The following is a 12,869-nucleotide window of genomic DNA, read 5'->3' on the forward strand; positions in this document are numbered from 1 at the left end:
TCACACAGTGGGCACCTATTTTTGCTGTAGTCCATTAAGTTGCTTCAGATTAAGGGCTCGGGGTAGTGAGGTTTGATTAGTGGGAGTTATATGCAAGATGGTGTGCTGTACCTGGGCTTCCTGGTGGCTTGCAGGATGAGGTGAAGGATCTCCTGATGGATCTGCTCCACCTGCTGGTCATCCCATAGTTTGATTTCCAGAAAGTAGCCTTTTCCATACTTGCTCTTCAGAAGTTGGATGGATCCTACACCTTGGAGAGGAATGAGGTAGACTATGAGTTTACTGTAACTGTCACATAGCCTGGTTTAATAAGATGCCAGAACTGGGAAACATGAAGCACAGCCTTCATCCAGTAAACCTGGACTGGATTTGATTTTTAAAAAAAGTTCTATTATTAGGGAAAAGTTTGCAGGCCTTATACGTCGCAAGATTAAATGGACTTTATTTGCAGTTGAAGTTGTTAGCATGAGCCTGCACTACAGGATGACCTGAACAGACAATAAAGGGACCCTGAATAGACAATAAAAATGGACCCTGAACTTACCTGGGGCTTCCTCCAGCCCCCCATAGCCCGTGAGGTCCCTCTGTGTCCTCTGGGTCCCCTCCGTTCGTCCGCTGGTGGCTCCGGTAGCACGTGACTTGGCTGGGGGTTAAGCAAATACTCACAGCAACACGCGTGTGATCGAGCAAGGTGCCCACAGGCTGCGCATATGCAGTTGTGCACAACTCCCGACCAAGTCGCTCAATATCTGAGCCACCAGCAAGATAATGGAGGAGATCCAGAGCATGCTGAGGGACCTCGCAGGCTACGGGCGGCTGGTGGAACTCTAGGTAAGTTTAGATTCCATTTTTATTGTCGGTCAAGGATCCCTTTAATAGGTTTTTGCTGTTGCTGTTTGTATGCAATTCAATAGTACACATACTAATTGTACTTACTGCTCAGCAGATATTACATGTGTTCTGATAAGACCCAGACAAGGGATGTTAACGACTTGGCCGAGTCGTGGACTACTGAGCATGCGTGGTCCCAACCACATGCAACCCCAGATCACATTCAGCACAAGCTCACTTCATTAAGACTTGCAGAGATCAGCCGGGGGGAGGGGGCAGGACTGCGCATGTACCGCAACCCATGCGGAGGGGACCGGATGGACACTGAAAAAGCTAACAGACTACAGGGGGCTGGAGGAAGCCCCAGGTAAGTATTAATCCTTTTGCTATGATTGTCTCGGGTTTACTTTAATCACCTAACAGCAGGTAATTAACAAAAAGAAACCAAATCCTGGTCAGATTTCCTGGATCACTCTTGTTTTTCGGTGTTTTTACATCATGCCAAATGTATCAAGTAAAATTAGTGTTTGAGATCCTATAAAATCCAAAACCCATGTTATAGTTAGTATTTCTGAGTCACTTTCACTGCTGTTATCTGACTACAGCAGTTCTTCTGGCATAAAATAAAAAATAAAAATATATTTTTAGAGTCTCCATTTTGAAGAGATCCAGGTGACACCTACACTATGTATCATATGCCCCATACACCAGGAATTTGCCCCAATAAGCTTTAGTGTTACATAGTTATATAAGTATGTAATACGTTTTTAGTGCTGGGCAAGATGTCACTGGGACTCCCAGGGATTCCCGTCAGTCTGCCATGCGTGCCGCAATACACCGCATTCCGTCATTTACACTACGTGTGTTGTCCATAGACTTACAATACCCCAAACACTGTGCCTTAAAGGGAAGGTCCAGGAAGATTAAAAACCAAAAATCTACTTACCTGTGGCTTCCTCCAGCCCCTTGCAGCCGCCCTGTGCCCTCGCCGCAGCTCCGCTCCCCGCCGGTGGCCTGAGGGTCCCCTACGGTACAAAATGTCTCCTGCACTTCAGCATGCGGCTCCCAGAGTCATGCCGACATCATCCGGACTGTACTGCACAGGCGCAGTAGTTCCGTGCCTGCGCAGTACCGTCCGGATGACGTCAGTGCGACTCTGTGAGATGCACGCTGAAGCACAAGTAGATGCCGACCTGGCGAGGTCGGCATCTGCACTGGAGGGAATTGGGAGGCACTGGAAGCTGCAGGGGAGGAAGCCCCAGGTAAGTAGATTTTTGCTTTTTAATCTTCCTGGACCTTCCTTTTAAAGAGGAGCTGTAACCAAGGATTGAACTTCATCCCAATCAGTAGCTGATACCCCCTTTCCCATGAGAAATCTTTACTTTTTCTTGAATAAATCATCAGGGACATTTGTATGGCTGATATTGTGGCAAAACTCCTCCCACAGTGTTATGACCATGGTCCTGACAGTTTCCTGTCTGCGAACCTTGTTTCATTATGGGAAAGCTATTTCCAACTGCCAAGCAACCAGTATCTCCCTCTGTGCATATGTATATCCATAGCCGGCCTTTGACCTGAGCGACCCGAGCGGTCGCTCAGGGCGCTGGCTTCCAAAGGGGCACCTAGAGCTGGCTATTTAACGGAGGGAGGGCACCTACTCCTGGCTACCTATACTCACCAACACCTGGCTACCTATACTGAGGGCACCAACACCTGGCTAGCTATACTGGAGGCACTGACGCTTGACTACCTATGGAGAGAGAACTACACCTGACTTCCTGTACTGGGGCATTCTTGGCTACCTATATTGAGGGCACCTAACCATGAGATCCTATACTGGGGGCACCTATACCTGGGGGGGGGGATGCGCCTAACTGTCCCACTGGTGTGCGGTGTGTGTGTGTGTGTGTGTGTGTGCGCGCGCACGCACGCGCTCGTGCAAAGAGGATGAAAGGGGGAGGGGCACCAAAATCAGGTTTTGCTTAGGGCGCTGTGAAACCTAGGGCCGGCCCTGTGTATATCTATAAAAAAATATAAAAAAATAAATAAATAAACCTTTTAGCCTATTTCAATGTTAGTGAGTGTGTTTATAAAGTATGGCAGTTGGTGCTATCAAGTTTTTTCTTGTCTGCTAGAAGTAAAGATGGTGACCTGCAGGCTGATTGTGGATCAAACAACATAAACAAATTACAGTACATGGCGCATATCAACCATTTCTTGATTTCTCTTTTATTTTTTAACTTTTCACTTTGCAATGTATTGATCCCCCCCCTCCCCCTCCATTTTGCAAAAGTTCCTCTGTGTTGCTTGCGGTAACGCGCTGTTGCACTTGCGTCGGATTCGATATGGTGCACTGCAAGTTAGGGGAGGACTGGGGCCTTTTGGCCCGGAGGGAAAACACAAACTAGAGGCCCGTTTTCACGGGCAGCCCCAGCCCAAATGAAATGATGTCACGCATGCGCCCCACGTGCTATATGCCGACGGTCATGTGGGGCACCAATGCAGAAATACAGCTCGGACACTTGAGGGACAGCGTGACAGGTAAAGTATAATGCACAGGCATCGGGGGGCACATAATATATTTTGAGGGACAATGGCCCGGGTTTCCGTCACATTCATCGTTCGTGATTGCTGCACTTGATCGACCGCATCGACCTGAGATTTCCCAGCATCTCAGATCAATACATTCAACTAATTTCCACCCGAAATCAGTCAAATCGTTGATTGGGCATGCTTGTGGCAGCACAGGTTTTCATCTGATTCAATAATAATCATCAAAAGGATTGGTGAATCGGCCAGCCCTAAATCATTAAATGAGAGGCAGCCTGGGGGGAAATCTCTCCCCTTTCCCCCTGCCCAGTGCTCCCCTGACTGTGAAAGTCTTCATAGACGTGCTTTTGCAGCAAAAAGAGAGTAATTACCTGCTAGTGTAAAAGGGGCCTCAAAGATGTCCTTTTTTTCTGAGTTGAGAGGTGTGGACATAGCAAGACTGGTAGGAAGGTCACACACGTGTATCTGTATGAGAAGCACAAGATTCTTTTGTCATTGTGTGGAACTCCTTCCTTTTCTACCTCGTTGCATGTGACATTCTGGAGACTGGCCATATCTGTGTTTCCGGGTATCATATGAACACTTAACCACACCCCACAGGCTAACGTCCAACCAAGATTACATCGACTCATCAGCCAGAGAACGTGCCACTAAGCTGCAGGAATGGAGGATCTCTTTACAGTCTTTAACAAGCCAAAGGTAAGCAGATCCAGAACATCATTCGCAGGTGTCTATCAGAATCCTCTATAATAAAACCCCTTTGTCTCTGTGTCCCATCCCTGCACTTCCTGTGTGTGGGTGGGAGTCCCGTGTTTTGCGCTACTGCGCATGTGCAGGGAGGGACGCAGAGACTGAGGAGAGATGAGGCAGGACGGGGCCAGAAGGGGCGTGCGGCGGGTGTGCGAAGGGCGGTCACGGGGGAGGATGAGAAGGAAGGAAGGGGAGGAGAGGGGGGAGGGAGGCTGGGTTTCAACACAGACCTAGAGCACGTTTTGAAACAGGCTTAGGTCTACTAGTTATTAATATTTCCTCCTGTGGAGGCTGCCAGTGTAACCTTACCTGCTTATAGAAGTGAGTGTTTCCTGCATGCATTAGGCCGGTTTCACACATGTCATGTTTTCTGTGTGAATTTTTTTTGCATGCCATTTCTGCACACCTTGGGCCTGATTCACAAAGCGGTGCTAACAGTTAGCACGCTGGTGAAAAGCCCTTTATCACGCCTAAACTTAGTTTAGGCGTGATCTGAAGGAATTAGCGCGAACTCCCGCGCGCAAAGTTTTGCGCGCGCAGCGCACCGTGCTTCGCGCGAAGTGCCCATTAAGCCCTATGGGACTTTGCGCGCGCATAACTTCGCGCGAGTTAGAGCACAAAGGGGTGATAACTTTGCTGGTGCAAAGGTTATTACGCCTAAAGTCTTTTAGGCGTGATAACTGAGTTATCACCGCTTTGTGAATCAAGCCCCTTGTGTTTGCATGCAGAAAAAAAGTGTGTGGTTTTTCACAGCAGCTAATGTAATTGATAAGAAAAACACACAGACCGTGTAAAATTATGTTGCAGGATCTTTTTTCTGCCCCCCCAAAAAGCATTTAAAGGAGAACTGTAACGAGAGGGATATGGAGGCTGCCATATTTATTTCCTTTTAAGCAATAGCAGTTGCCTGGCTGTTCTGCTGATCCTCTGCCTCTAATACTTCCAGCCATAAGCCTGAACAAGCATGCAGCAGATCAGGTGTTTCTGATATTGTCAGATCTGACAAGATTAGCTGCATACTTGTTTCTGGTGCTATTTAGATACTACTGCAGCCAAATAGACCAGCAGGGCTGCCAGGCATCTGGTATCGTTTAAAATGAAATAAATATGGCAGCCTCAACATACCGATCACTTCAGTTGTCCTTCAGGGCTGGTTCAGATGGACAGCAGGCAGGTCGGCCTGCGGCAGCTCATTTAGCCAGTGCTGAACGCTTTTCTGTTATCACACAGAAAAGCAACCCTGGCATCTGTTCACATTGGTTCTGCTTGTTGCATCGTCGCATCACAACTTGACAACACTGCACAAATGCAGCCAATGCTACATAAAGCGTCCAAAAAGAGACGAGGATCTATCATAACATTTACACAAATAACGCCAACCTCTATTACCATCATCTAAAAACTGCCTTCCATTCATAGAACGACAGTAGATCCCTTTCATCCATGCGCTGCCATAGGCTGTAATGTGCATTGTGATTCCCGAACAGTAATCTGACAGAGCCCAAAATACTATAAAAATGTATTTGGCAGCCTGCAATAGCTGGCAGCCGAATTACATCTTTCCACTAAATCCACGACGGCCTGGAGGGGGGGTAGTAATTAACGCCACCAGGACTTCTTCAGGATCAGGGTGAAATGTTTTTCAGCTTATCCCTGTGCTAATCCGCAGATGCCATTTTTTGCATGTATGCCCTTTCATCAGCTGCTGAAAACTTTACATTTATTGATCGTGTGAACCAACCCTAAGGGCTGGAACCCACAGGAGCGCTTTTGGCAGCGTTTTGGCAGCACTGCGATACGCTAGCAGTTTGCCAAAACGCTGGGCTAATGTTAATGGATGGGGCAACTTCCACAGGAGCGTTTGCGTTTCCCAGAAACGCAAACGCAGGACCTGCAGCATTTTGGGAGCGTTAGCGCTTCAATGTAAAGTATTGAAACGCTAGCAGAAACGCTCAGCAAAACCTAAACTGAGCGGTTTTGCTAGCGTTTTGCGGTTCAGCACACTGTAACAAAATTAAAAATAATTCACAGGACCAATCAGGATAAAAACGCAAAACGCAAAACGCTAGGCACCCGCTGGGGAAAAAAATACAATGTTGCAAAACACAACCCAAAACGCGCATGAATCCGCTTGCAAACCGCTCAGACAAAACGCTAGCGGTTGCGTTTTGCGTTTGCGGTTTTCAGTGGGTTCCAGGCCTAAGCGTTAACTAGCCTATTGATTGACGTGGGTTTTCAGTTTAAATGCACTTTCCTATGCAAAAAGGCACACGAAAGCAGACAAGTGTGAGCCCTACATAGTATTCAATCCAAAGGCAAAGCTGAACTATCACAGTGACTATAATTATTCCTCTAAGGCAATAACCATAACATCCAAACAAAAAGAAAGAGTGCCTATTTTAAGGACAATAATTAGTATATAATAAGTCCACAATTCAACTACGGTGAAAAAAAAATCCATATAATCCTCTATTTAAACAATTCCTAAATACATAAAAACATTTAAAACGCTTAAAATCTCCCCAAAGATCTGATCGTTATCAGAGCTGCTGCAACAATGCAGTGTAATCATACAAAGTGCATGTATATTAGTTCTACATTGAGCATAACAAGATATAGTAGTACAAAAAAGGTCCAGTTTCCATCCCAAAATTGTAAAAAAAACAAAACGCTGCTGTAAAAAACAGATCAAAGTGACTAGTAAAAAAAAAAAGTGTGGACTTTTGTATAAAAAGTATATCCGGTATGTAAACAGACTGTGCAAAGCGGATCAGTGAATAATGGCGCATAGCGCCTATGCATACAAATGGCGCCGCATTAAAAAGATGCGCTTATCGCTATTTATCGTTAGTACTACATAATAATGGCGCACAGTAACGTTATTTACCAATAGTGCCGTTCATATGCCAAACAGCAGACGTTATTGTGCACAGTAACGTTATTTACCAATAGTGCCGTTCATATGCCAAACAGCAGACGTTATTGTGCACAGTAACGTTATTTATCAATAGTGCCATTCATATGCCAAACAGCAGACGTTATTGTGCACAGTAACGTTATTTACCAATAGTGCCGTTCATATGCCAAACAGCAGAGGTTATTGTGCACAGTAACGTTATTTATCAATAGCGCCGTTCATATGCCAAACAGCAGACGTTATTGCCCACACTAACGTTATTTATCAATAGTGCCATTCATATGCCAAACAGCAGACGTTATTGCCCACACTAACGTTATTTATCAATAGTAGAGTTGGGCCGAACGGTTCGCCGGCGAACCTGGTTCGCGCGAACCTAGGTGGTTCGCGTGCGGGTACCGCACGCGAACTTTATTGCGGAAAAGTTCGCCCCATTGCGGTTCGCCCCATAATGCACTGAGGGTCAACTTTGACCCTCTACATCACAGTCAGCAGGCCCAGTGTAGCCAATTAGGCTACACTAGCCCCTGGAGCCCCACCCCCCCTTATATAGGCAGGCAGCGGCGGCCGTGGCCACTCGTGTGCCTGCATTAGTTAGAGTAGGGCGAGCTACTGCAGTCTCTCATAGGGAAAGATTAGTTAGCCTTAGCTTGTCCCTGGCTGCATACCTGTTCATTGATCCTGCCACTGCATACCTGTTCATTGATCCTGCCACTGCATACCTGTTCATTGATCCTGCCACTGCATACCTGTTCATTGATCCTGCCACTGCATACCTGTTCAGTGATCCTGCCACTGCATACCTGTTCATTAATCCTGCCACTGCATACCTGTTCATTGATCCTGCCACTGCATACCTGTTCATTGATCCTGCCACTGCATACCTGTTCATTGATCCTGCCACTGCATACCTGTTCATTGATCCTGCCACTGCATACCTGTTCATTGATCCTGCCACTGCATACCTGTTCAGTGATCCTGCCACTGCATACCTGTTCATTGATCCTGCCACTGCATACCTGTTCTGTGAACCCACCACTGCATACCTGTTCTGTTCAGTGGACCCGCCACTGTATACCTGTTTAGTGAACCCGCCACTGCATACCTGTTCTGTTCAGTGGACCCGCCACTGTATACCTGTTCAGTGGACCCGCCACTGCATACCTGTTCTGTTCAGTGAACCCGCCACTGCATACCTGTTCTGTTCAGTGGAGTTTGGTGTGTCAGTGTGAAGCAGTACCTTAATTACACTCCCTGATTGATGTATACACATGCAAGATGTTTTAAAGCACTTTAGGCCTGTCATTTAGCATTCAATGTGATTTCTGCCCTTAAAACGCTGCTTTGCGTCAAATCCAGATTTTTCCCGGTGACTTTTGGCGTGTATCCCACTCCGCCATGCCCCCCTCCAGGTGTTAGACCCCTTGAAACATCTTTTCCATCACTTTTGTGGCCAGCATAATTTTTTTTTTTTTTCAAAGTTCGCATCCCCATTGAAGTCTATTGCGGTTCGCGAACTTTAACGCGAACCGAACCTTCCGCGAAAGTTCGCGAACCCGGTTCGCGAACCTAAAATCGGAGGTTCGGCCCAACTCTAATCAATAGTGCCATTCATATGCCAAACAGCAGACGTTATTGTGCACAGTAACGTTATTTATCAATAGCGCCGTTCATATGCCAAACAGCAGACGTTATTGTGCACAGTAACGTTATTTATCAATAGTGCCATTCATATGCCAAACAGCAGACGTTATTGTGCACAGTAACGTTATTTATCAATAGTGCCATTCATATGCCAAACAGCAGACGTTATTGTGCACAGTAATGTTATTTATCAATAGTGCCATTCATATGCCAAACAGCAGACGTTATTGCCCACACTAACGTTATTTATCAATAGTGCCGTTCATATGCCAAACAGCAGACGTTATTGCGCACAGTAACGTTATTTATCAATTTATCAATAGTGCCATTCATATGCCAAACAGCAGACGTTATTGCCCACACTAACGTTATTTATCAATAGTGCCATTCATATGCCAAACAGCAGACGTTATTGCCCACACTAACGTTATTTATCAATAGTGCCGTTCATATGCCAAACAGCAGACGTTATTGTGCACTGTAACGTTATTTATCAATAGTGCCGTTATATGCCAAACAGCAGACGTTATTGTGCACAGTAACGTTATTTATCAATAGTGCCATTCATATGCCAAACAGCAGACGTTATTGTGCACAGTAACGTTATTTATCAATAGCGCCGTTCATATGCCAAACAGCAGACGTTATTGTGCACAGTAACGTTATTTATCAATAGTGCCATTCATATGCCAAACAGCAGACGTTATTGTGCACAGTAATGTTATTTATCAATAGTGCCATTCATATGCCAAACAGCAGACGTTATTGCCCACACTAACGTTATTTATCAATAGTGCCGTTCATATGCCAAACAGCAGACGTTATTGCGCACAGTAACGTTATTTATCAATTTATCAATAGTGCCATTCATATGCCAAACAGCAGACGTTATTGCCCACACTAACGTTATTTATCAATAGTGCCATTCATATGCCAAACAGCAGACGTTATTGCCCACACTAACGTTATTTATCAATAGTGCCGTTCATATGCCAAACAGCAGACGTTATTGTGCACTGTAACGTTATTTATCAATAGTGCCGTTATATGCCAAACAGCAGACGTTATTGTGCACAGTAACGTTATTTATCAATAGTGCCATTCATATGCCAAACAGCAGACGTTATTGTGCACAGTAATGTTATTTATCAATAGTGCCATTCATATGCCAAACAGCAGACGTTATTGCCCACACTAACGTTATTTATCAATAGTGCCATTCATATGCCAAACAGCAGAGGTTATTGTGCACAGTAACGTTATTTATCAATAGTGCCATTCATATGCCAAACAGCAGACGTTATTGCCCACACTAACGTTATTTATCAATAGTGCCGTTCATATGCCAAACAGCAGACGTTATTGCGCACAGTAACGTTATTTATCAATTTATCAATAGTGCCATTCATATGCCAAACAGCAGACGTTATTGCCCACACTAACGTTATTTATCAATAGTGCCATTCATATGCCAAACAGCAGACGTTATTGCCCACACTAACGTTATTTATCAATAGTGCCGTTCATATGCCAAACAGCAGACGTTATTGTGCACTGTAACGTTATTTATCAATAGTGCCGTTATATGCCAAACAGCAGACGTTATTGTGCACAGTAACGTTATTTATCAATAGTGCCATTCATATGCCAAACAGCAGACGTTATTGTGCACTGTAACGTTATTTATCAATAGTGCCGTTATATGCCAAACAGCAGACGTTATTGTGCACAGTAATGTTATTTATCAATAGTGCCGTTCATATGCCAAACAGCAGACGTTATTGCGCACTGTAACGTTATTTATCAATAGTGCCGTTATATGCCAAACAGCAGACGTTATTGCCCACACTAACGTTATTTATCAATAGTGCCATTCATATGCCAAACAGCAGACGTTATTGTGCACAGTAATGTTATTTATCAATAGTGCCGTTCATATGCCAAACAGCAGACGTTATTGCGCACTGTAACGTTATTTATCAATAGTGCCGTTATATGCCAAACAGCAGACGTTATTGCCCACACTAACGTTATTTATCAATAGTGCCATTCATATGCCAAACAGCAGACGTTATTGCCCACACTAATGTTATTAAACAATAGTGCCGTTTATATGCCAAACAGCAGACGTTATTGCGCACAGTAACGTTATTTATCAATAGTGCCGTTCATATGCCAAACAGCAGACGTTATTTATCAATAGCGCCCTACATAAGCCAAACTGCAGAAGTTATTTAACTGCAAAACAGTGAATGGATTTAATGTAACACTGTCAAGGTTAGGGTTAGGCACCACCAGGGGAGATTTAGGGTTAGGCACCACCAGGGGGGTGGTTAGGGTTAGGCACCACCAGGGGGGTGGTTAGGGTTAGGCACCACCAGGGGGGTGGTTAGGGTTAGGCACCACCGGGGGGGTTTAGGGGTTAGGGATAGGTACAGAGAGGGTTCTGTGTGTTAACGCTAAATAACGATAAGGCTTTAACGTTAAATAGCGATAAGCGACAAACGGATTAGCGGCAACACCGTGCGCCATTATTCTCAGGCGCCATTTTCAGATGGACCCGTGCAAAGAGGCAAGATATTTCACATGATCCTGTCTATAAATCCGTGCTAGAGGTGAAACGCCGCTTACCCAAGGAGGCCAGCACCGTGCAGGAGACGGGGAGACAGTCCCTGTGTGCTTGCAGCTTCTCGGCTGGCCTCCTTGGGTAAGCGGTATTTTACCTCTATATCACTTACCAGTATTCACTTTGCATTAGCACTTTGTTTGCCTATTGCAGATTTATATGCAGGTTGTGAAATATCTTGCCTCTCTGCACAGTCTGTTTACATACCGATATACTTTTTATACAAAAGTCCTCAAATTTTTTGACTAGTCACTTTGATCTGTTTTTACAGCAGCCTTTTGCTTTTTTTTTTTTTACAATTTTTTGATTGACACTGGACCTTTTTTGTACTAATATATCTGGTTATGCTTAATGTAGAACTAATACACATGCAATTTGTATGATTACACTGATCACTAGCATTGTTGCAGGAGCTCTGATAATGATCAGATCTTTTGTACTTGAGAAGTTGTTTAAATAAAGGATTATATGGATTTTTTTTTACCGTAGTTGAATTGTGGACTTATATAGGCAATCTTTCTTTTTGTTTGGAAGTGTGAGCCCTGTCTCGATGTTTATAGTCGATCCCTGGAGAGAGCATACAGACCAGGAATTTCAGAGCAGCTGATCTATGTTCTTTTTTCCAGGTGAGCGATGCATAGTACAGCCCTAAATGGCATTTCCTTACAGAACTGTCTGGGAACTTGACCCACAGTGAAAAGAATCCAAACTTTGATAGTTTGATACTCTAGCCAGGGTTCCCCCGCCAGAATTCTTTTAAAAGATCCTTCACCAAAGTCACCAATGGTCTCCAGATGTCCAACTCCACAGACCTCTTCTCCAAACTCCTACTCCTTTGTCTCTCCAACTTTCAACAGGTGTGGCCATCTCTAGGCATCAAGGGTTTTTCCTCATTCTTGGGATGTTGTTTCACAAGCTTCTCGTGTTGGATGTTCTAATCTAAGTTCTTTGTATTTGTTACAACTGTTTTCTAAATTACACTCTGAATCGTGGTATAAAAACCATAATGCCCATTCTCCATAGAGTTCCACATCTCACCACTAAGCACCAGTCTTGCCACCACATTCTTCCAACACATCTGTATCACTGCATCTGTATGGCTGCGAGCGGAGATGCTGCATGGGATATGTCGGCTACAAGGGGCTGGAGGAAGCCCCGGGTAAGTATATCATGGAGCTGCACAATTTGCTTTATGTTTCCTCTAAGGCAGAGCCAGATTTACAGCTCAGGAGCCTGTAGGCATAGGCGTTCTGGCGCCCTAACCCCGCCTCTCACCTCAGGCCACACTCCCATATTAGGTAGGCATCCCTCCTCCGCATTTGGTAACCCCATAAATCTATGTAGTAGATGTGTCCAAACACAGTTGCTAACTCCCAGCTAGAGAAATGTCCTGCCTCTATCTGGGCGAACTTACCATTCCTATCAAAAGTTATCGAGAAAGCAGTCGCCAACCAGCTAGAAGCCAGGCTTACAGATAACAACATCTTTGATACTTTTCAGTCAGGATTCAGGAAAAGGCACAGCACTGAAACAGCATTAGTCCGAGTAATG

The 12,869-nt window shown here is 44.8% G+C and overlaps 1 protein-coding gene across 1 annotated transcript in view; it reads left to right on the plus strand.

Annotated features, from left to right (window-relative positions):
- Positions 1 to 3,974: 3,974 nt before the first annotated feature.
- LOC137541648 (adenosine deaminase-like) overlaps positions 3,975 to 12,869 on the plus strand; it is a 53,472-nt gene continuing 44,577 nt past the window's right edge. The window contains exon 1 of the mRNA XM_068263051.1: positions 3,975 to 4,080. Within this exon, the coding sequence (XP_068119152.1) occupies positions 4,045 to 4,080 (36 nt within the window). The 5' untranslated portion in view covers positions 3,975 to 4,044. The remainder of the gene's footprint in view (positions 4,081 to 12,869) is intronic.

Source organism: Hyperolius riggenbachi, chromosome 12, assembly GCF_040937935.1.
Source record: "Hyperolius riggenbachi isolate aHypRig1 chromosome 12, aHypRig1.pri, whole genome shotgun sequence".
Taxonomy (NCBI): Eukaryota; Metazoa; Chordata; class Amphibia; order Anura; family Hyperoliidae; genus Hyperolius; species Hyperolius riggenbachi.